Source organism: Pelodiscus sinensis, chromosome 3 (genome assembly GCF_052426305.1).
Source record: "Pelodiscus sinensis isolate ZL-2025 chromosome 3, ASM5242630v1, whole genome shotgun sequence".
Classification (NCBI taxonomy): domain Eukaryota; kingdom Metazoa; phylum Chordata; order Testudines; family Trionychidae; genus Pelodiscus; species Pelodiscus sinensis.
This window is the reverse complement of record NC_143054.1, coordinates 104,231,183-104,254,704: the sequence shown is the minus strand read 5'-3', so window position 1 is coordinate 104,254,704 and position 23,522 is coordinate 104,231,183. Positions and strand designations below refer to the sequence as shown.

The 23,522-nt window shown below is 42.0% G+C and overlaps 1 protein-coding gene across 7 annotated transcripts in view; it reads right to left on the bottom strand.

The window, feature by feature from the left end:
• Positions 1 to 23,522, bottom strand: part of UTRN (utrophin) — a 559,106-nt gene that overhangs the window by 507,158 nt on the left and 28,426 nt on the right. For 2 of the 7 annotated variants that reach the window (XM_075924349.2, XM_075924356.2), the window contains exon 1: positions 1,211 to 1,475. The exons of 3 other annotated variants lie outside the window; for them this stretch is intronic. In XM_075924349.2, the coding sequence (XP_075780464.2) occupies positions 1,211 to 1,304 (94 nt within the window). In that variant the 5' untranslated portion in view covers positions 1,305 to 1,475. Of the gene's footprint in view, positions 1 to 1,210; positions 1,477 to 23,522 lie in introns of those variants that run through there. 2 more of the 7 variants (XM_075924354.2, XM_075924353.2) reach the window with 2 other exon arrangements.

Genomic DNA, 23,522 nt, shown 5'->3' with positions numbered 1-23,522 from the left:
GAATCCTTCCTCTCCCTGCAGTGTATTATGATGTCCAAAACCAACTCCTATAGGTTGGACCTCCTGGGTCTGCAACACTTGGGACCTAACTGAACCCAAACAAAGGAATTTGCCAGACCAGGGAAATTTATGTAAAAGTAAGCATAATCAGAATCTCATCCCAGTGCTATATTCTACTTGAAATTGAGGGCTGTTCTTCTAAAATAGCACAGGAACATTGGTTTACGTAAAACTTCACAATCCAGCAGCAAAAAATTGAGTCCACACAAAGTAAATGAGTCAAACTCTCTGCTATTTGGCGGATTTGACGTCAATGGATGTGCGCCAAATTACATTAAGAGGTAATCATCACGAGGCAATAATGGTCTCAGAGCCAATGCTCTTCCATAGTCCAAGTACTATATAAGAAACTGGAATTCACAAATATGGGAGTAATCTGTTCCTGCTCTCCTGGTCTAGTTTTTTTTAGTCCTGGTCCCATATTTCACAGGTCTGGAATTTTAAAATTCCTAAAGAGGTTTCAAACAGAAAAAGAACGTACCCCCAGTTTACTGTCTCCCAAAATCCCATCTGAGTTATTTTCTGTTACAGAAAATCTCCTTCATGTGTCTCAAAACAGTAAAGGAGTCTTTTTTCAACTTTGGTTTTAAAAAAAAAAAAAATCATGTCAGCAACTGTGCTGAGATCTTAAAAGGAAGACTGTATATCTAATACTCAAATCACAGTAAGCAGAACTTTATTATAGATGTTCAATTAGATAATCAAATCAAAAAGATCTAGTGTTTCTCTCAGCTAAAAGCAAATGTCAGCAAGTCTTTCCGATCTTGTCTATATTCATTTTTCATACTTTAAAATGTATTTTCACCAGTCAGTGAAAAAATAGAAACAATTTTAATAACTTTCTTCACCAAGTAAGCTAACACTTCAGATTAAAAAAAAATCATTGGTGAAAGGTGTTATATGACTGAATGGCCTAACAAGCAAATGTTAACCAGCCACAATTCATATAGTACTTGCAGTGAAGCTATGCCACAAATAGCAAATTGTAAACTATCCTTCCCTTGCACTGTTTCCTGCCATGCCTTTATGGTACTAGACTACGCAAACTTAAAACTGTGTTAATTTTAAAAAATGGCTAGCAAAAGATACAAAAAAAGTAAATGTATCTCTACTCTTGTAAAATATATTTGAGACTGAAATATGCTCTCACCTGGTGGAAGAGAACGAGCCGGAATATCTGTATGCCAAAGAAAATCAAACTTATACTTTTTCCACAGAACTTTTTTGGTTGTCTGACTGCTCATGATCAAGCTCAGTGTTTAAAAACAGGAAAAGTGAAAATGCAGAGGAAGTGCACACTAATAACAGCATGAGAACTGCATGCTGGGATTTTTAGGGGGGCGGTAGAGAAGATAATTTTTTTTCCTATGAAAGAACTGGACTCAAATCTCAACCACAATGTGAACCACTCAGGAAACACACAAGCTTTTACATTCAAGTATGTATGCAAACAACTTGAACTAATTAAAAGGTGCCCCCCCCCCCGTAACAATCTATCATCAATACAGTGTTTGTATAAACTTTGCCTTTCTGCTTTCAAAGCAGAAGCAAGTCAAAATTCTACATAATGAAAATAGCAAAGACACCATGACAATTCTCCTATGCTGTTTGAGGCAGCAGATATTTCATGTAACATTCTTTAAAGGCTCTACAAATATTCTCTTGCATTTAATTTCCAAATAGCTGTAATGATAATAAAATAATGCCTATCACTGACATAACCTTTTGCTTAATTCTTTAGAGCAGATTATCTAAACTTCACCATTCCTATAAAGCAAGTACCAGATGTACCAGTTATTTCAAAGCAGTGCGAGGAATTTAGGCATACGTCTTCCAGTACTTTTAATTAAAGATCTATAATGAAACAGATGTGAAAAATCAGCTCTATAATATAGGTGTAAACAAAAGTTGAAATCTTCAAGATGTACAAATGCCAAGACAGACATACGCAAGAATAGTACTGTGTGTTTTTAATAATGTGGAGTAATATTAGCACCGTAACAATAGGTTTAAAAATCGTATTTGTACACACCCAGGGTACAAATCCCAGAGTATCCCTTCAAGAAGTATATGGCCCACAACTCTGTCCCCCTTTTCTGAAATCAACAAGCAAAACACAGCTCTGAATGCTTTAATTAGCTAATTAAAAGTTGCATCATTATGAAATATATTTTTAAGGTAACAAGTGATCTAATATGAGATTTAAATCTATTACAAAAGAGTATAATATAAGCCAAAGGGAGAGTTCTGTACAGAAAAGATAAAGTGATGCAAAACAGATGCCATGAAACTTACTCTAGGTCAGTAGTGTCCAACCAGTTCTGAACTCGCCACGTTCAACTGGCCAAATAGTCACCAGTGGCTAGCATGTTCGATACCACTGTTCTAGGTACTTGCATCTAAGCATATTTTAGGAATGATGCCAACACAGCAATGTAGTAGTTTTATTTATTAATACATAAGATTGATTAGCCTCTCCCAAAAGATTTTGCCAAAATATATTGTTTGCCATAAAAAAAAAAAAATCTCTCATCTTGATCAATTTTATTAGAAGAAAAACTACTTAAAATGCATGGTCCATTACTGCTATGCTAGCAATTACACACAGGAGTAGGACCAATCAGCTCCTATGCATCAAGCTATGGACAATTAAATGTTTTTCAAATTCAGTCCCTAAATTGAAATCCAAGTAAGAAGACACTCACTGACGTAAAACTAAATCATAATAGATGTGATTTGCAAAGGACTCACTTATAGAATCAGTAGGTTACAGGAACAATAAAGCATTAAAATAATTTGAAATTAAAAAAAAAAAAAAAAAAAAGCAAGACTTCTGCCAAAATAAAACATACTGGACGGGAAACACACATCAACTGCAAGAGCTGGTAACCAAGGGATGGACATGCTGAGTTTTGGGGAAATAGTGTTAATACTAGAGCAAGGAGATTGTTTAAAAACAAAATCCTAAGTGTTCAACACATGCATTCTAGCTACAAATTACTTCATTCATTCTAATAAAATGGTCTCATTCCTACTACTGCTGAATTCAATAGACCGTTTATTTAGCAACTATCTGTCTCGGGTATGCACTCTCTTTTATTCATTCTGGTGTTGACAGCAGTAATCAAATTTTGTACATACCGCTGGCTCTATTATAGCCCAACAGTCACTGGCTGCCTGCCTAGTTTTCTTATCATACCCACAAGATTAAAAAAGGCCAGAGACCAGCTGGAACTACAGTAGAGTGAGGGTATAAGAAGTGGAGGGCCATGGTGGGCAAGGGGCTGTTTCAGCTCCCACTGGTTAACTGGAACAAGTAAACATCACCTGTTAAATAAACTTTCACATCTCTAGTTCAAACAAGGCCAGACTCAGCCCATCCCAAAGCAGACCACCTTTAATAAATAATTCGGATAGGAATATAGTCGAGGCACATTTGAGGAGGATTATTTTCCTTTAGAATACCTCCACTCCACGCTTAGACAATAGAGTCTACTTCTACGAGCTTGGCTCACAGGAAACAGAAGGGAGACCAAAAAAGAAGTGTTGTTTTAAAAAAGCGTACTGTTGTGACGCACTCCATATTCTTAATGGAAATATGCTTATGATATGGATGTGACATAACTGAGATACATGAGAAAAGTGTAATACATCATTGGAAAGACTATGATTTACTTTACGTGATTATCCAATTTGTATGCCTGCATCACTCCTGCATCTGAAATGAGCAATATGGACCAATTGGATATGACGCGCTACAGGAGGCTCAACAGCCAATCTCAGCAGGACAGGGTAAAAGGGTGCTCCTGCTGGCACAACAAGCAGGCTCAGTGGTATTTCAGTACAGCAAGTAGCATATTAAAAGGGCACAACCTGTCAAAACTGCATCCTCTTATTCTAAGGCAAAGGTGCCCAACCTACAGCCCACAGGTCATACTTTGTCCAGAGCAAAACAAAAGGTCTGCAGCCTAACAGTTGTTATATTAGGATTGTCATGTTTACATCATTTTAGTTTCCACAAGTGAATAAACTGACTATTCTCAGAGGGATGGTAATGTTACTCTGTATCTGCAAAAACAAGGAGTACTGTGGCACATTAAATACTAACACACACACACGCACACACACGTACGTATACACACTAAATAGGTTATTTCTATGTACAGAATAGTCAATCTTAATTCCATCAAAACAAGCTGAACTTAAAATATAAATCACTACAGGTGACTTTAAATCTTATTAAAATAGGTAGAATCTGTGTAGTCCATACAATGTTGTTCTTAGGTGTATGTGGCCCTCCTGGGTAATAAGGGTGGGCAGCACGGCTTTGAAGGCACACAAATACCAACACTCCTTTCCAGATTCAATTTCCAGATCAATTTCTTCCCAAAGAAAAGAGAAGATGGTATCAAACATTTTTAAAACCCATGGAGCTCTAATAAAAGCATGCTTACTCTGACTGACTCAGTTTCATTAATAACAGCATCGACATAACTGTGCATTAACAGTTAGTCAACTGACTGACTCATTTTGCAAAATAAGAGGCAATTATAGATTACAAATATTAACTTTAAGAATCTTCACACTTCCGTTCAGTCTTTTTGAAAAGTATTCCTGACTAATGACATTAAGAGAAGCCATATTTTGGGCCTTTTGAAATAGAAGACACATACAGGCAGTCCCCGGGTTACGTACAAGATAGGGACTGTAGGTTTGTTCTTAAGTTGAATCTGTATGTAAGTCGGAACTGGCGTCCAGATTCAGCCGCTGCTGAAACTGATCAGTTTCAACAGCGGCTGAATCTGGACGCCAGTTCTGATTACATACAGATTCAACTTAAGAACCCCAGGCATCCCCAAGTCAGCTGCTGCTGAAACTGATCAGCGGCTGATTACAGGAAGCCCGAGGGAGGGGCTTCCTGTAGTCAGCCACTGGTCAGTTTCAGCAGCAGCTGACTTGGGGACGCCTGGGGCAGAGCAGCTGGGGTGCTGCTGGGTTGGTCCAGTAGCGCCGCCGCTCCTCGGCGCTACTGGACCAACCCAGCAGCACCCAAGCTGCTCTGCCCCAGGCGTCCTGATTCAGCCACTGCTGAATCTGACCAGCAGTGGCTGAATCAGGACGCCTGGGGCAGAACAGCTGGGGTGCTGCCCTGTTGGTCCAGTAGCGCCCAGAGCGGTGCTACAGGACCAACTGGCAGCGCCCCAGCTGCTGTACCACAGGTGTCCGGAGCAAAGCCACGGAGCACGGGGGCAGCGGGACAGCCCAGACGCGCCGTGGCTGTCTTGCTGCTCTCGGGCTCCGTGGCTTTGCTCTGCTTTGCTCCCCGTCCCCCTGGTCTGGGGGACGGGGGAGGGGGGGCAAAGCAGAGCCAAGCCTCGGAGTGTGTGGGCAGCGGACAGCCCTGTCCGCTGCCCACGTGTTCCACCGCTTTGCTTCCTCTCCCTGGTCTGCTGGAGACATAAGTCGGATCCGCGTAACTCGGGGACTGCCTGTATTTCAGAGACTGTATTACAAAACATCTGGAAAACAGTACATATTTAGGAATAAGTTATAATTTCTATTATAGTAGCAGCTACAGGGCCCAGTCATTGATCAGGGCCCCACACCCTATACAAAGCACTGTAAAAAAAAAAAAAAAGACGACAATCTTTGATCCCCAAGTACAAGACAAGGAACCAACCAGGAGGAACATAGCCCCTGATGAGTTGTTTGAGCCCATGGAGTCCCGCCATCAGGAATACTCCAGACCCAGGGCCAGGCTCCAGCAGAGGTCTTTCCCTTGCCCCACATGCCACCTCAGTGACCCCACCTTCTGACTCCAGTGTGCTCCCCCTCATACATCTCCCAGTCCTGTCCGCTGCCCCACATGTTCTCCTACCCCTGTGCATCAACGGCTGCCCCCGGAACATGCTGTGAGCCCCTGCCATTGGCAGTGCAGCGGGTCAAGAGCATCTTTCTGCCACTCACCCCCCCACAGCTAACAGCATCTCCCTGTAGCAATACACAGACATGCCCCCTCCTTCCCTTGCCACAGAGACTTGCATGCCAGCAGCCAAGCAGAGCAAGTGGCAGGAAGCTGCTCTAACCCTGCCAGTAATGGGGGGTGGGAGGGAAAATGGGGGCTGGGTTGTTTTTAAATCACCATGGGGCCACCAGGCAGGCTGGGGGATATGGAGGCTAGGGAAGTGCACAAAGAGTGGCAGGAAGGCAGCAGTGCACAAAGAGACCCCTGCCCTTCCCAGGATCCACTGCCAGAGGGAGGTGCCTCAGTTAAGCACTGCACTCTCTTGCATTACCCCACCCCCTTCAGAACCCACATGCTCTCATCCTGCCCCCAAACTTCCACACCCTAAACTTTCTCCCAGCACCTGCCACCTACACCTTCTCCTGCACCCCCATCCCCAGGCCAGAACGTACACCCAAGCCTCCATTCCAACCCCTTCTGCACCCACATTCCCTCCTACAGCCCATACCTGCACCCCCTTGCATCTCATCCCCAGACTCCATTCCAGAACCTGCATCCCAGACATCCCCCAGCACCCAAACTCTCTGCCACAATTTCTGGAAACCTGCCACCCCTGAGGAGGAGCACATGATAATAGTAACAAAAGACAGCTAGACCAGACTAACACGGCTGCATCTCTATCATGATAATAGTAAGACAGTAGCACTCAGCATAATAGTTGTTTCAGCTCACCAACTACAGTTAAGTTTTTGTAGGCATCATAATAGAACCCAATTTTAAAGGAGGATTTGAGGGAGGCCAATGAGCTGACACTGCAGGTGTTTATTAAGAGCTCTTACATAGGAGTGGCAGCGTGGGAGAATGCACAAAGGAATTTTGACATTTTACACATGGGTGACGAAGATGCATCACGGACAGAGTGGAGACGGGCACTGACATCTCAATAGCTTCCTGGGAATACCTTAGCAATGAGCGCTTAGTAAGCACCAAGACTGCTGACAAGAGGGGAAATGTGGCCCATGATTTAAAATGGCCTGTGGCTCTGGGCTGCCGCTACTGCAACAGCAATGATGAGAGCCCCAGGTCCTTTGAATTGCTGCCGGAGCCCCAGGCGGTGCTGAGGGTGGGCTGCCCCTAGCCCAGCCCCTTTCACCTGAGTTCCTGACCCTTCTTGGGGGCCCAGAGTTGAGGGTCCCCCTCCCTCTTGTCCAGGGCAAGTCTGTCACTAGCCCTGATAAGCACTCAATAGTCAGGTTGATCAGCAGAGCAACCACAGCACTAATATTAAACACAATAGCAGCCAGCTTTACTAGAGACTCTTCAAGCTTCTGGAAGCCTCTAGTTCACAGAAGGATGATTACAGGTTCGTTACAGGCACCAGCACGGGTATTTACATAATGCATCTCCTTATGGTCAATAGTCCATATTTTCACTGTGAACACAAGAATTTATCACAAACCTTTCTTTATAAGTGTTCTAATGTCAACTTTTTAAATCACTATTGGTGTAAGTGTATGAATTACAGTGTTTGCTCATTGTTGAAATAACTGATAAATTAAGTTTAAATGGAAAGATGAAAAAAATAAAACAAGCAGAAGTTTGTCCAGGTCTTCTTTTCTACAAGTATTTTTCTCAAACACATTCTTATCTAGATCTGGCACTGTATTATGGTTTAGGCCCCCATCAGTACTGTCTCCCAACTAGAAAATGGGGTGTAGTGTTAGAAACAAGTGTTTTCAACATGTGCTCTGGCAGGAGTAAAGACTTATTTTTAGATGGTGTAGGAGCGCGCCCGTTACTGTGCACTGGCAGCTGGCTCGAGTTTTGTGGCACGATACTTGGAAGGAAATACTTATGGAGAAGAGAACACATACTTATTTATGAGGAGGGAAACCCATTTTGTAAGTGGTTAGACGCTATAAACATGGAACACAACAATAATATCTTGCTAGAACCTCCTTCTAAGAACAGAATCACACTAAGACAAATATCTTAAAAAAAACATTTGGAGAAGTAAGATACACTGATTTTAGTACAAAATAGGTACAGACTTTCTTAGTGTACCTAAATCAAAATAGCTAAAGAGAGAATGTTATAAAAAGTAGTATTCCCGACCCCATAAATGGGTTACAGTTAATCTACAAAATATTAATGAAGCTGGCAGATATGGGAGAAAGGGGGAAGGAATGGGTATTGCATTATTTTTTCCCCAGAGGCAGACATACAACTGTTGATGGTGGAAGATGGCACATGTTATAAAACTCCTCCCTGCAAACATCTTCTATATGTTTTGAAGAGTTTGTTTGTGGATTTGTTTGTGCAAAATAAAGTCATAGTTTGTGATTACCTACAGATATCAAATTTTGCATAAACAATCCTGCCATTTATATGCACTACTTTTCACACCGGAATATGCTGGGTGAAAGGTTTACGTAATTATTTTTGTTTTTCCATCAGGGAAAAAAAAAATCATGACTATTATGATTTGAGTTCATAAAAAATATTTGCTAACAAAATTAAAATCGAGTCACCTATTCAACTATCATTTTAGTGCAAAGAAAATTTTTATGGTTATAAATCACAAAATAATTGAAATTAGTTGCAGAACCAGTTATAGAAGCTTTACAAGTTTCTGATTCAAATTTACTGTGTGGTAATATGTTCAATAAAATGAATAATGTTTGAATTTGAAATCCTACAACTTAAAACTGGTTTTTTTACTTCCCTTTTGCAAACACATTAATAAAAAAGTTATATACTTATTTAATTTCTTGAACTTTCCTACAAGTTTAATCTAAGTAAAATGACTGTCCAGTAAACAACAGGCCTCACCCACTAGTTTTATTTAAACAAAAAACCCTTGGCTGAAATCTGTGACACCATGCTCTCCCCTTTTCCCTTCCCCCACACATATACATCGCCTCTGCTTTATTCTGCCTTGGGATATTATGTTGTTCCAGTTTTATTTCCACTACAGCCCTGCACCTGCTGTAGGCGTCTCACAGTACAGTGTACGTGACTTCTACAAGATAGGAGCGGCTACTATACACTTCCTCTTTCCTCTGCAAGTTCATATCCTTGGAGGATAGTTAGCTGGATTTGTAATTGATCTAAAGACCAGCCATTCTTGCTGGGTTGTTTATGAGTTTAAAAATGTAAACTGCCTTAGCAGTGTGTGCCATGCTAATAATGGAGGACAGATTAAGCAGTCTGAAACTGGTCTAACAGCTGACAGACAGAAGTAGTGGTTTTCCAACAACAACTGATTGCTAAAACTTCGAACAGTGTTACCATGAAGGGACATATAATACAGGTTGGCAGCCTCAGGACCTGACCGGTACTGAACAAAGGAATTTACCAAACCAGGGGAGGTCCCTCTGCTCATAGTTTGTGCTGAACCACTACTCCCTGGCTAGGACTCAGGCCCAGCCCCACAGCTCCCTGGCTGGTGGTGGCTCTCCGGGCCAGAGCTCCATGGCCGGGGCTGGAGACAGAGCTCTGTGGCCACTGCTGGCCCTCTGCTACTGGCCAGCAGCTGAGGTCAGAAGTCCCCGCTGTGCTGCCCACCCAGCCCCCCCGCCCCTCGCCATGGGGCTTCCAGCTAAGTCACCAGCTTCCCAATCCTGCCCCACTGCCAGACCTCCCTATACCTGGGCTGTGTGGTCCAGGAACATTTGTGGTCCGACCAGAGTGTTCCAGTTAAGAGATGTACAACCTGTACTATCGCTATTACAAAAATTATTAGATGCCACACACTGAATAAAAAGAAAACCATTCCATTACTACCTACATACGTACCTCTGGTGATGACAACAAACATGAAATTCTTTGTGTTTCTACTTTCCTGACTCACATGTTGTGAAACAGTGATGTAACAAAAACCTGATTTGAACTTGGTTTGCAGAGCTATCCTATGAAACTTACAATCATTAAATCTCCTTGGGTATGAGTGAATTCAAACTCTGGCCAAACACACACACATACATTATCTTGGAATATTATATATAAAAATCTAAGATAATCAGTTACACTCAAAAAAGAGAGACCTAAGACTATCCACTAATTTACGTACAAATCTAAGAACAGAAAGTGCAACTTAGAGTTCCTACAGTTCAGTCATCTTGAGTAAAACTTTAAAAAATGCTTAAATGAAAGAGGAGTCTGAGTCTCACTGAAAGAGTTTATTTTTGGAGATGGAAACTAAGTACAATAAAAAGCTTTTTAAATTTAAAGTACTGTAATGTCCAAAGTCAGATGATGTCATTTGATTTCTATATTTAAGCACATTAAATGTTATGTAAGTAGTTTTATGTATCCTCTCTAATTTGTAGTTTATGTAGGTGCTAAAATTTTAATTTTTAGAAGACCAAACACACAAAAAAGTATTTTTTGCCCTTTACTCCAAGATAGCCATATAGAGCTGCTTAAAGCTCAAGATCCCTCATCCACATGCAGTATTGAAATACTCTTCACTGTATACAAACTACCATAAAACAAAATCCATGATAAAATTCACAGAAAGACAAAATAAGAAAAATCCTCCAAGAAAACTTAAGAAATTAAGAATATGTACTACTGTGTATATTTTGGCATGTGATGCTGACAATTTGTGTTTTAATGGTTATAAAAAGCTTTCACAGTTTGAATCTCAACATCTGCGGTCACTAAATAATTAGTCTGACACCAGCCATAATGTTACACACTTGCGAAATTGTAAAATGGATAATATTTGGGGGGGGAAATGCTTAAGACCACATATTTCACACATCTATGATAATTTAAAATCCATACAAGTCTAAAAATGCTTAAATTAAACATTGACATTATCTGTCAAAATTATAAAAATCAAAACCTAACTGCCAAAACTACTTCTATAGTTAGCTCTTAAGAGGTGATAGAGGAGGGAATCTCTCTCCACATAGGTCAGAGACCATGTTTCAGCTGTACTTTCAGCAAATGTGTTTTAATGTAGCTATCGCTGACATGGAACTTTTGCAAGAGGCTGTTATAAAGTCATAATATGTAGTCCAACTACTTCACCCTGAAGGAAAGGAACCCCAAAACATATTTTGATTTATGGATTAGATATCACTGATAGGCACAACATAAAATCCTTAAGATGATATTTAATGGTGGGCACATTACACATATATTTAAATAGGCTATTGTAATCTTAATGGTGCTAAAACACATTCTCTACAGCACTGCTGCACATCAGCCCACTGAAGCATTAGACTACCAACACTGAGACAAGGTGTCTAAACATCACCCCACCCATAATACACACCCTTTAGTTTCTCATTACAATACTCTGGGGAAAATCTCTCTCTCTTCTACACAAACAAACAATCAATCTCTTTTTCTCTGGCTGTATTTATTAAGATGTCAATGGGTCAAATACAACACCTACTGAGAGTGAGTACCAGGCCTGTGTGTAACATCCTTACAACAGGGTAAGAAAAACATGAAAGTTTTGCAAAACATTTTAGAGGTGAAGTCCATCCCCCTCCCATCCACTACAGGTGTTTAAGCCAAATATTTCATCCATCCACTATGTGACTGGACTATCCTGACCATTCTGAACTTTTAAATATTTATATAACATATGTGTGTGTGTGTGTGTGTGTGTGTGTGTGTGTGTGTGTGTGTGTGTGTGTGTGTGTGAGAGAGAGAGAGAGAGCGAGCGAGCGAGCGCGCACACGCGCTTTGGAGAAAACAAGATTCATATATGAATTCATTTCAGATTCTAAATATCTACCTTCTGATATTTCAGGACTGTCATTCCATTTGGTTAGTGGTTTTTCAACAGCACTGTAATTGGTTAATTAGGTAACCATGAAAAAAAAATCTTAGCTGTTACCCATTTACACGCTGTGGACTCTGCAGTATAAAGCTTATACTGCAGAGCCCAAAGTGAAGCTGGATGCCTAGGAGCGAGGCTGACAACCAGGGCATGCCAGGAGCCAACTCCCGTCTACCAGCCTCACTCCCGGGGAGCTGGCAGCATTGCACTGCACTGCACGGGGCAGCAGCTTTTAAGCTGGGTTTCCACAACCACTGGCTTCTGCCTGCTGCCCCGCCCCCAGGAGGCTGACTGCCACCCCATGCTGCTGGCTCTGTGGTAGCAACCAGTTCCCCAGGAGCGGGGCCAGAAGCTAGTGGGTAACCATTACAGTAACCGATAAGCTAAGGTGACCAGAATTTGAAAATGTGCGAGGAGGACACTGAGTTAACAAAAAAAACCACATGCTTGTATATTAGGGTTGCCGGATTTTTTTTTTTTTTTTTGACAAAGTAGAACAAGAAGGACAATTTTTTTTTTCCAAAGGAGGACATAATTATTGGGGAGGACAAGCCCCTCAAAAGGAGGGCTGTCCGCCTTAAAGGAGGACGTCTGGTCACCTTAGGATAAGCTCATGTTATCAGTTAACCACTTAAATGGTTAGATTGTTCTGTCACTACCCTGTGATATGCATGGTAAAGTGCTTTAATTGACTTATGCATAAAAATGAGCCGCCTTAGTCTACTAGCATTACAGATCATCAAAAGATAGTATGGATTTTTGAGGAAAACAAAGCTTAACCAGTAAAGCAACATATCTGCTTATAAACAGCATACTAGATATATGGCTGTATAGGTCTTTGAGTCTTATGAAGCAATATATAAATCTGGAGTAAAATTGAAGGTGTCCATATGTAGTTGAACCAAATATCATGACTGCAGTTGCCTAATACTCTAGCCTACTTGAGAGCCTAGTACTCTAGCAGTTTAGATTTATGCAATCAAAATTTCTTCTATGCTAAAATACATTTGACACTCTCCTTATTGCCCAGTGAACTTACTCATAATATTTCCATACTAGTATTAACAGGACCAAAGTGACTACTAATAGAGTACAATCAAATCAAGATATCTGCTTTATTAATATCTTCACAATCTTGACTGATGTAAGACACATCATCGAAGATACAGCTAATATCTTGGTGGTATTTATGGAGACATTACTCTTATTCATGCTGTCATACATTTCTTTCAACCTAGAGTGACTCAAGGAAGTGGCAACACAGAGGAACTCCAACAGGAGTGAGTGAAATCTGGAGTAAAATCAGAAGTGTCTGACATCTAAACAGTAAAGTGGCAGCAAGGATGGGGGAGAGAATGGGTTCTTCAAAGCAGCAGCGCTGCATGGAGCCTGAGGCCAGACTCAGCATGCAGCATTTCGAAGCGGCAGTGCCACATGGAGCCCAGGGTCAGCGGGAGGACTGACTCCGGGCTCCATGCGGCACAACATATCCCAATTATGTTGTGTTCCTAGGCACCACCACCAAGACAGATTTACATCAAGACCAGCCAGGGTCAATGGGCCATTAAGGAGAGTTAACTCTTCAAGGGGACACTCTTGAGAACGCCTCAAAGAGCATACGAACGAAGGAGGCCCAATGACTCAAGGCATAAGAACACTGATCCGTGACTCCATGTTTGAGACAGTAACTTTCCATTTTCCAGGATGTATACATTGAAAACTGACAATGCTTTCTTGCCTCTTTCCTCCTCCACGTATCTTGACTATAACTTTTAACAAAGGGAAGCTCTGAACAATCAACTGAGGACCCCAAACCTATCGGGTGATCTGGAGAGACTTGCTGCAAGAGAGCCGTTTTAGCATCACCCAGCTGACCTCAGGATCCATGCGCTGCTGCCACTTTGAAACACCGCGGCAGCATTTCAAAGGGGCAGCACCGCCCTATCAAATAATTGAATAGTCGATACAAAAATGCACCAACTATGTGATTAGTGAAATACGTGCTATTTAACATACTTAGTACATATCCTCCTTTCTGGCAGTCTGACCTGAGTCTCCTGATGTTAGATGTGTCCCATACCAGGCAGCTATGTTCCCTCTAATCTTTTCTATCCCATGTGTAAAATATTTTTTTCTATACAGAGGCCCATGCAAATATACACCATCAGTAAAAAGGAAAAAAAAAATCTAGCTGTGGGTGCTCTGTTAATCACCTGGGCAGTATTTGAATCTCTCAAGAGTGGCTGCACAAGCACTCACCTTACAGGGAACACTGCCAGGCAAGTACCATACTAAAGCCCTCATCTTGCAATGACGACGACAGGTGGACCTTATGTATCCACACATGCAGCCTCAATGAATTCAGTTGGGTTGAAATCTGGGTGACAATTCAGATTAAATATAGCAGCAGGCTAGGCACCTTGGTTTTGTCCCCTCTATGTAAGGGGAGTATAGAGATGCCCTAAGAGTGCAAAAGAGCATAGCAGTCCCCTTGGGAGATACAAAGCTATAATATTGGGATCCTCACACCTGATGGAAGTGATTGGTAAGGGGTCAACAGTAGGCACAATGGAGGTATGCCATTCAGACAGTGTCAAAGTCTGAAGCAGCTTTGAGAGGCCATTTTGAAACCAGTTTGGCCCCAGATCCAGGAAGCAGGGTGAGAGCCACCTTGCCCTGACCCACGTACGAGTAAGCCAGACCTACCTGAAGCACCCAAGATATGATCCACCTCTCACTGATTTCAACAGGAACGGACTAGAACAGAACTACCAGAGCAGAATATTTATGAATTTATACAGAAATAGTTTGGGGTTTTTTTCAATCCTGCCTACTTCTGGTGACTTAAGTTTAGATACACAGCAGTTTATCCCACTGACATGGCTAGCTTGCCACTTCTGGATATGATCACAACACAGCCAGAAGAAAAATCCAACAGCACTGATATTGCTCAGTTTCTGTGATGACTGACCTACTGACCAACTTCCACTCTCTCATAAGATAATCTTACCCACCAAAAATACAGAGAGAAGAGCAACGTCGGGGTATAATGTATTTGACATTTGCCTACTGCTTCAGGTCACCAGTTTCAATGACAAGCCTGTTCCACAAACACTGAGCAAATTAAAACAACCAGTACACAATTGCACTTAGAAGTCATGCCAGAATGGGGGTGAGAGAGTATTATATATAGAAACTTCCAAAGGCTCAACTGCACTGCCAATGAATCCAACTTTTATTACCATTTTCCTGATAAATAGCCTGTTTTTCTTTGTAACCTCAAGTATGGACACTTACAGGGATAAATATGCATGTTCTTTTAATGATTCTGAGTATATTCAAAACATCTTCACCCGCTGTGAGTTTTGGCTTCTACACAGCCTAGAGTTTTACATCAAAGAAACATATTCCAAACCAGAATACTGACTAACTTTCAATTCTGAACCACACAACCCACAACTTGAGTATACTCAAGAAAGAAGAAGTTTTACTTTCAAACCCCAAATCAATTTGTTCATGCAATGCATCCCAGAGTGTAAAAACTGCTTCTTCAGACAGTTTAGGGCTAAAAAAAGGAATGCTAGACTTTTTTTGGACAAAATGGCTTAGAGGATTCCAATCGCCAATCAACTTTCACAGTGGTTATTCAAGGCTTTGTCTACACAACAGAGCCCTTTTACCACCACTGCTGTGGTGCTAAAAGTCCAACAGTGTAAACGCTGTTTGTGGGCACCTGCTAACAAAAAACTTCCACCACATCCCTGTGAGCATATTTGCCTTGTTGGCAGTAGAGCACTCTTGGGCACTTGCCTCCACATGTGGGAAGGAGGGGAGGGAAAGAGTCTTTAAGGTCCTGTGAATTACAAAAGCTTGGTCTCTCAATTGCCAAGTGTAGACAAAGCTCTAGTACAACAAATGAAGTTGCCAAGTTCCTTTCATTACTGATGAAAATTCTAGGATTGCACAGGTACCTGACATTGTGCCTACTCCAAGCCACACACAGCATCTGGGAAGAGAAAGGCCATGCTGCTTGTAGCAAAAAGCTGACAAGGCACACCACCAGAGATGAACTGGGAACTAACATGGGAAAGAGAATAAGTGTCAGGTAATATTTTTTCTGACACCTAGCTGTTATTCTTCCTCCCCTCAAGAAACAACGGCAAGAAGCACAATGAGATCAATATGAACTGTGGAGGCAAACAGCAGTAAACAGTGGCAGGCTCAGATCAGTTGTTCTACTGGAGGATAGATAAGAGAATGGTTCAGAGTTACAAGTGTGTTACAAGAATGGTTCAGAGTTACAAGAACACAGCAACACAAACTCCAAAGTGAGATCAAGTCTCCCAGCTGAGGAGTGAGGTAGTGGAAAGTCAGAGCTTCTGATCTGCACTTCCAGACACTAAACAGGAATCCTGCAAAAATTCAAAAATCCAAAACTGCATTAATGTTTCTGTGAGTGCAGAGGGTAACTGTCCAGGACAATTAAAAAACCAATGAAAAAGTACAAGGAAAGTTCCCACATCTTCTGTTACTTCACCCTGTCAAGCTATAAAAAAACATAAAAATAAAAGTTCTCTCTCAGTCCTGGAAGCATTATACAACTCGTGTAATTTTTTTTCCTGACAGGTAAAGCCCCATGCAATTTTAGTTGAACGAAGCATTCTTGGCTTCCTGTCCTATACTGAAAAATGTGTGATAATATACCAAAGAGGGAGCTGCATTTTCTTTCGCAGGAGCATTCAATAGAATTAGTTTGTAAATTGTACAGTCGAAATAAAAATGTTATACTGTAAAATATTGTTCTTATAATCGAGTTACATAACCGAATCCACATGAGATGTAATTAAACCATACTAACATTGTCAGTTTAACATTGTCAGTTTAAAAGAGTCACCAAGGATGGTTCTGTAACAGCCAGAGTATCTAGTTTTACGCTTTTATATATATTATACATAAAATGAGCCTGTACACGCACACATACTTTACTTCCAAGTCTATAATGCACAACACCAGAGTATAGCGCTTCCAAGTAAGCAAGATCTGCAAAGTGAGGACTCTAGTGAACTCCATAAGTCTTCTGTTCTTCTCCCTTCCTTGGCAGCAGTACATGCAATGAATAGCAAAAACCATTCAGTGTACACAGACACGTGTCTCCAATGTCTAAACATACATGCACTTACTAAGATACTGGTTAAGTGGTCATTCTTGCCTACACTTTCAAAGCAAGTGTGGAAAAAAAAAGACAGGACACTGTTCAGGCTGATATATTTGCCTATATAAGGCAAAGCCCCCATGTTATCAGAACATCTGGTCACCCAAAATTAGGCAGGTATGTAAACTAAAACAAACTAACTTTTTTGTATACTCATAAGCGATTCTACTTCTTCTGAGTAGGCCTTTTGGCAGAACACACAATCCATACCACTTCAGGGTACACACTACCTATGCCAATGTGATGGGTTCTCCATCAGTATAGGAAATTCACCTCCCCAAGAGGCAGTCACTATGCTGAAAGATAAATTCTTCCATTAGGCTAGCACTGGTGGCACTGGTTATAATTGCTACATCTCTCAGGGTGAAAAATCCATGAGAGGGACATAGCTATGCCAATACAAGTTCCTAGTGTAGATCAGTCTAAAATAAAAACACATGGCAACTCCTCCCTTGGCTGATAAAGACATGCGTCAGATAGCAAATAAAGTTAAAGAACAAAAAGCAAGTCGTAGATAGTACATTTGGAAGTGAAATTAGGTTTTCATTTTAAATAAGTCAAGCTCAAGCAACCTAGACAACTGCAGCTACCCCCATGGAAATCTGCATGCCTATTTGTGGCTGCCCAACTGGGTGGGGACCTTTTCATGCTGACGCACAATTGTAAGTTTTTCCAGCATATTAATGAAATTGCAAACCTCCCCGTTTGTTCCTTTTAGATGCTCAACCAGAGTTTCCATTTTTATGTTTACATACATACATGCATACATACATACATACATATACACACACACACACACACACACACACAAATATATAAACATACAGATATGTAAACACTCTGGAGAGGGCAGGGAAGAGGCAGATAAGGGAAATATATGTAAGCTATAGGAAGAAGTTAGCAAACCAAAGCAGGGATTTTGTAACTCTGAATCTGATTTAGAGCACAAGAAGAAAAACCATGTGTATTAAATGTGTCATAGAAATATTACAAATGAGAGCAAGCTGTAAAAGGCTGATGACCCTTAGTCATTTGTCCACGATGCACTCTAATCCCCATTTACCTCAGGCACTTGTATTTAGTCTAGCTATATTTTGACATTTTAAACGAATGATGAATGACAAAAAAAGTATGCATTTTCCTTGCCTCCTATTTCATTCATTCTTGAGAAAGACTTTTGTTTACAGTCAAGACAGCTGCTATGCAAGGTCATAGATTGTAGTCCAAGTAATTTATTTGGGCAAGAAGAGCCTTATAGTCCTGCAAAAAATCACAGGTCCCCTGACTTTTCAAATATTCGATACTAACCAATATAAGAATGGCCATACTGGGTCAGACCATGTAGCCCAATGTCTTGTCCTCCTACAGTTAACATGGCCAGATGCTTTGAAGGGAAAAACAAAACAAGGCAATTATCAAGTGATCCTCCCCCAGACTTCCAATCCTAGCTTCTGGGAGTCAGAGCTTCAGGAACATTCAGAGCACAGGGACTGCATCCCTGACCATCTTGGCTAATGGCCATTGATGGACCAGTCCTCAATGAACATATGAAAAATGTTTGAGGTTTAATATACAGAAAGCTAGTGCACAGTTATCAGCCATCTCGAGTATCCTTAGCTACATTCACTTGGCAAAGGTTTCTAATGTATTCCAAGGCACTGCCTACTTTCATAAACACAGGCTAGTTTGTGGTGACTGAAAGGCTTCACTGGAACAAGTCATTACTTGGGAGTAAAAATTTAACAGACCACATTAAATTTTGACTAGGTCTGGTTAATGAAGAAACGAGAGAGAGAGAGAACAAACAGTGTCCTGACCTTCATATCATGAATTTTCATTACCTAGAACAGACAATAAAATTTAGTCCTAGCTTTCCACCTGAACAGAGTTGAATAAATAATTCATCTTTCTGTCCTACACAAGGCAGATTAAGAGTGACTCCTGTTTCATTCAGCCTGTTGTTTTGACCATTGTTTATCCCATTTAAGTAGAGCAGGTGGGACAACTGCGACAGTATAACTGGGTGTGCAAGTTAAGAGGGAATGGTCTCGCAGATACTGAGGCACGTCTACACTACCAAGATTTTGTCACCAAGTGCTCTTAGGCAACAGAACTGCAATATCATACACACTGCAACATGACTTTTATTGCAAAAAACACCCAGTTTTAGAGAGGAAAAAATGTCCATGAGGGACTTTTTTCTTTCCCCATCCCTATACTGTTGATAAACATGCAGTGAGGAAACAAGGAGGCTTTTTTTTTTTTTTTTTTTTTTTTACACTTATTGCCCTCCAGGAAGTTTCCCACAATACCCCAAGCATTCACTCTGGGCAGCACTTTGAATTCCACTGCCCTGCTGCCACGTACAGTAAAATTCCAATTGTCCGGCATCTAGTGGTCCGGCACTCCTGATAGTCCGGTACCAATTGGAACCCGGAAGTGCTTTGGCCAGCCGGACAATTGGAGCTGCTCTGCCCCTGGCTTCCCCAAGTCAGCCCTGGTCAGTTTCAGCAGCAGCTAACTTGGGGAAACCGGGGTCAGAGCAGCTGGGGTGCTGCCAGGTTTGTCCCACAGCGCCGACCCTCACCTGAGCGGCGCTGTGGGACAAACCCTGCAGCACCCCAGCTGCTCTGCACCTGGCTTCCCCAAATCAGCAGCTGCTAAAACTGACCAGGGCTGCTTTGGGGAAGCCAGGGGCAGAGCAGCTAGGGTGCTGCCGGGTTGGTCCCGCAGCGCCGCCCTCTCTCACATTGCACAGTTCCCCGCCAACCCTCCCCCTCCTCAGACCCCTCATAGCCCCCCTTCCAGTACTCCGGCATATCTGATAATCCAGCACTCCCTGGGTCCTAAAGGTGTTGGATTATTGGAAGTTTACTGTATACAGCAATGCACCTCTCCACCTTCAAAACCCCAGGAACTTTAAATTCCATTTCATGCTAGCTGGCTCAGTGTGGCGTCTTCCTAACTTATAATGGTAAGTTATTGTTCCCAATACTTGTCCCCATGGACCACCACAGAGCTTTTCAATCAGATCAGCATATGGGGAGAGGAGTCTGTACAATCCTAGCTCTGAGGAACTGGGATATGCCTGGGCAAATTTCATGAAGCTTGAAGTATGAAAAGGGCTATGAGCAGGACACACTTCAGTGCAGAGCAAAGATAATGCAGATGAGGCAGGTATATGAGGCAGACCCTGGCTCCGGTGCTACACTCAAAACCTGCCAGGTTTATAAAAAAGCTATCCCCAGCAATGGCCCCGCCTCTACTGCCAAGAGCCCCATGGATAGTTCAGAGCAGGGACAACTGCTGAGGAGACACACAGGTGGCACAAGCCATGTGATCACCTTCCTAGGTGTTTCTTCCCTGCACTAACCCTATCCCGGAGGGGAGCCTGGACAACCCCACCTCCATCCCACCTCTTCCGGCCCCACCTCCTACCCCAATCCCCCTTAAATGACTAGCGGGACCTGGGGGGCTGGCACCAGCAACAGGGAGCAGGCCCCCTGCACTCACTGGCATTAGTGGGGAAAGCAGAAAAGTGGGGCTCTAGCTCACTTTGCTCCCATGGCTCCACTTCCCACTGGTGAATACAAGGACAGTCCCACCACCACCTGAGTGATGGGCCGGGAGTCAAAGCAAGCTGGTGCCACATCGCTCCACTGTCCCCTGCTGCTCTGGTGAGTGGAGGAGGGGGGACGCCAATCCCTGTTCCTTATTGCTGTCCAGGTTCCCCATGTATAGTTTCATGAGCCAGGGCCGCAAGGGGTAAACCAGGTCTTCAAGGATTACTATAGGCATTTCCGCAGCACCCACTGTAATCTTGTGGTCTGGAAAAAAGTCCCTGCCTGCAGCTTTCTGTACAGGCTCTCTGAACAGGTTCTTGAAGATGAGCGAGTCATGCATCTTTCTAGATTTAGTTCATGGTCCTCCATAGCAGAATTCAATTTATTGCCCAACACACTTGCAGTAGTGCAGCATTAAACAGTAGACTTACCCACTTCAAAATGATTTGCAACTGGCTAGTAGCAATCAGGAGTCACCAGCTTCCAGGCAAAAATTTCCAAACACTTCTTAACAGAGAGGACAGCTCTCATTCTGGTGTCCTTGCACAGCAGTTTGGGAGCTAGCTTAGCATATAGCTCCATGATGGTTGCTTTATTCACCCTAAAGTTCAATAGCCACTGCTGTTCATCCCATACCCATCCAATGATGCAATCCCACCAATCACTATTGGTTTCTCTAGCCAAAAAGCAATGGTCTACCCTGGACAACTGCTCTGAGAATGCCAAATGCAATGACAGGTTGCTGCTGTTTATCTCACACAGAATGTTGGCAGTTTGCAAGTCTCCCTCCTCTGTCAGTAACTTCAAGAATAACTCTGCTGCAATATGTGATGTCCTCATAACACTTAACAGAGCATAGGAGAGAAGTGTAGGATCCATGCTCTCACACAGCAGCTGCTGAAGGGCACAACAAGGAATGGCAGTTGGAAAAATGGTGTGAAACGAAGCTGGAAACCCCTAGAGAGCTGGGAACCAAAGCAGTCCCTGACAGGGCATTTTGCATGATCCCAAGATGCACTGTGCTCTGTTCTGCTTTCCCACAAGACCTAGTGACAGATGGTATGGCCAGGCATTTGAGATACATACCAACAGTGAGTTGTTTATGCAGTCGATGATGGAGCTAAAAACATGGATACGATCTTGACAGAGGGAGTAAGTGTGAACACACTTTGCCAACTTCCAGTGACTTTGTGTATCCATTTCAGTGATGAAAATCTGTAGTGTCGACCCACCCTAAGTTACTCAAGATTAGTCACCACAAATCAAGCCATTTTAACAACTAGCTGTATTCGTCTCATTTTTATAGTCTCTATTCTTCCACATTTGTTAAACTTTCTTCTTCAAAATGAATATATTTTTCATTCCTAACACTGGCTCCCTTCAGTCTGGGCAGATTGCCACAGAAGAACAAGGGCCGTTCTGAAAAGAAAGACAGCTTGAAAAGATTAAAGGAAAGAAAGTGAATATTCTTCAAATCTTTCCACTAAAATGAAATTCCTCATTTACTGGGAAAAAGAATCCCATCCTATTCAAAGAATGAGCTGTACAACAGCCCAGAATATAGCATAAAGGAGATGTGTCAAACCACAGGCCAATTTCATTAAAAAAGCTTTAAAATTACTTTAAAAAAGGAAAAAAAATCAGACAAAAATATCACCATTACAATTTGAAATGAAGTTAAGACTTCTCCCCTACACATTCTAAAGTTAAAAAAAAAAACTGAACAAAAATTACCATTCATTAGAAAGTTAATGTATTGTCCTTCCTGGAGCGGCAAATTGGCAAATTCAATTCCAATTTAAAAAAAAAAAAACCCTTTAGAACATAGGTTATTAGTAAACACGAAATGCTATCTGAAAATAAAATGTTGACTTCACATGAAGCAGCTTATAAGACCCTGAAATATTTTCTGCCATTCTTTTTACATAGATCAAGTTTGACTCTGGTCTTGTTTCTGCAAGTGGATCTATAGAGCCCAGATCCCACAACCATGTGAAGCCCATTGATTTCACTGGGGCTTCACAAAGTTGCAAATCACACTGATCCGTTTGAAAAGACTGGGCCCAAAGAATTTTAGGAAATTCTCCCACCAATGGTGCAGCTCTTTAAATTTGTACAGTGACAGGAACACTACTTGTAGGGTAAGCCAGACCACAGTATTTTTTACCAGTCTTAGCTAGGGAACTAGCGCAATCAGAAAATTCCCCCAAAGTTCTCAGAGAAGATTCAGAGACAGGTAATTCTGCCATGGTTGTTAGCCGAAAACAAGCTTTGGGAAAGCAAAAACAAAAAACTCAAGACAGAATTAAAGCCTATAAAAATACAGGCAGTTCCCGGGTTACATGGATCCGACTTACATCGGATCCCTACTTACAAACGGGGTGAGGCAACCCCGCACTAGCTGCTTCCCCCCAGCAGACCAGGGAGACGCGAAGCTAGCGCCCCCCTCCCCCCCCCCAGCAGACCAGGGAGATGCGGAGCAGCTTTTCTCAGCAGACACCTCAGCTTGAGAATAAAGGACTGAGGGAAGTGAGGTGTGGGAGAATAAAACTGAGCTCTGGAAAAATGTTTGGCTAGAGAGTTTCCCCTACAATATGTACCAGTTCCAATTTACATACAAATTCAACTTAAGAACAAACCTACAGTCCCTATCTTGTACGTAACCCAGGGACTGCCTGTACTTTGATAGGCAGGGGGTGAACTGACACTGTTCTTTGGAAGACTTTAGGTGTTATACAAACTTCCTGTTGAGACAATAACACTGTTTACTGGATTTTCCAATAAAATGACAAAAAGCATAGAATACCACCTCCACACAGCTGGTGTCCAGCAAGTGTCTCCGCTAAATAAGGAAATTATGCAAGTCTGAAAGAACCATCCCCAGGATCCACTGCTGACAGACAGATCATAAATTCTAGA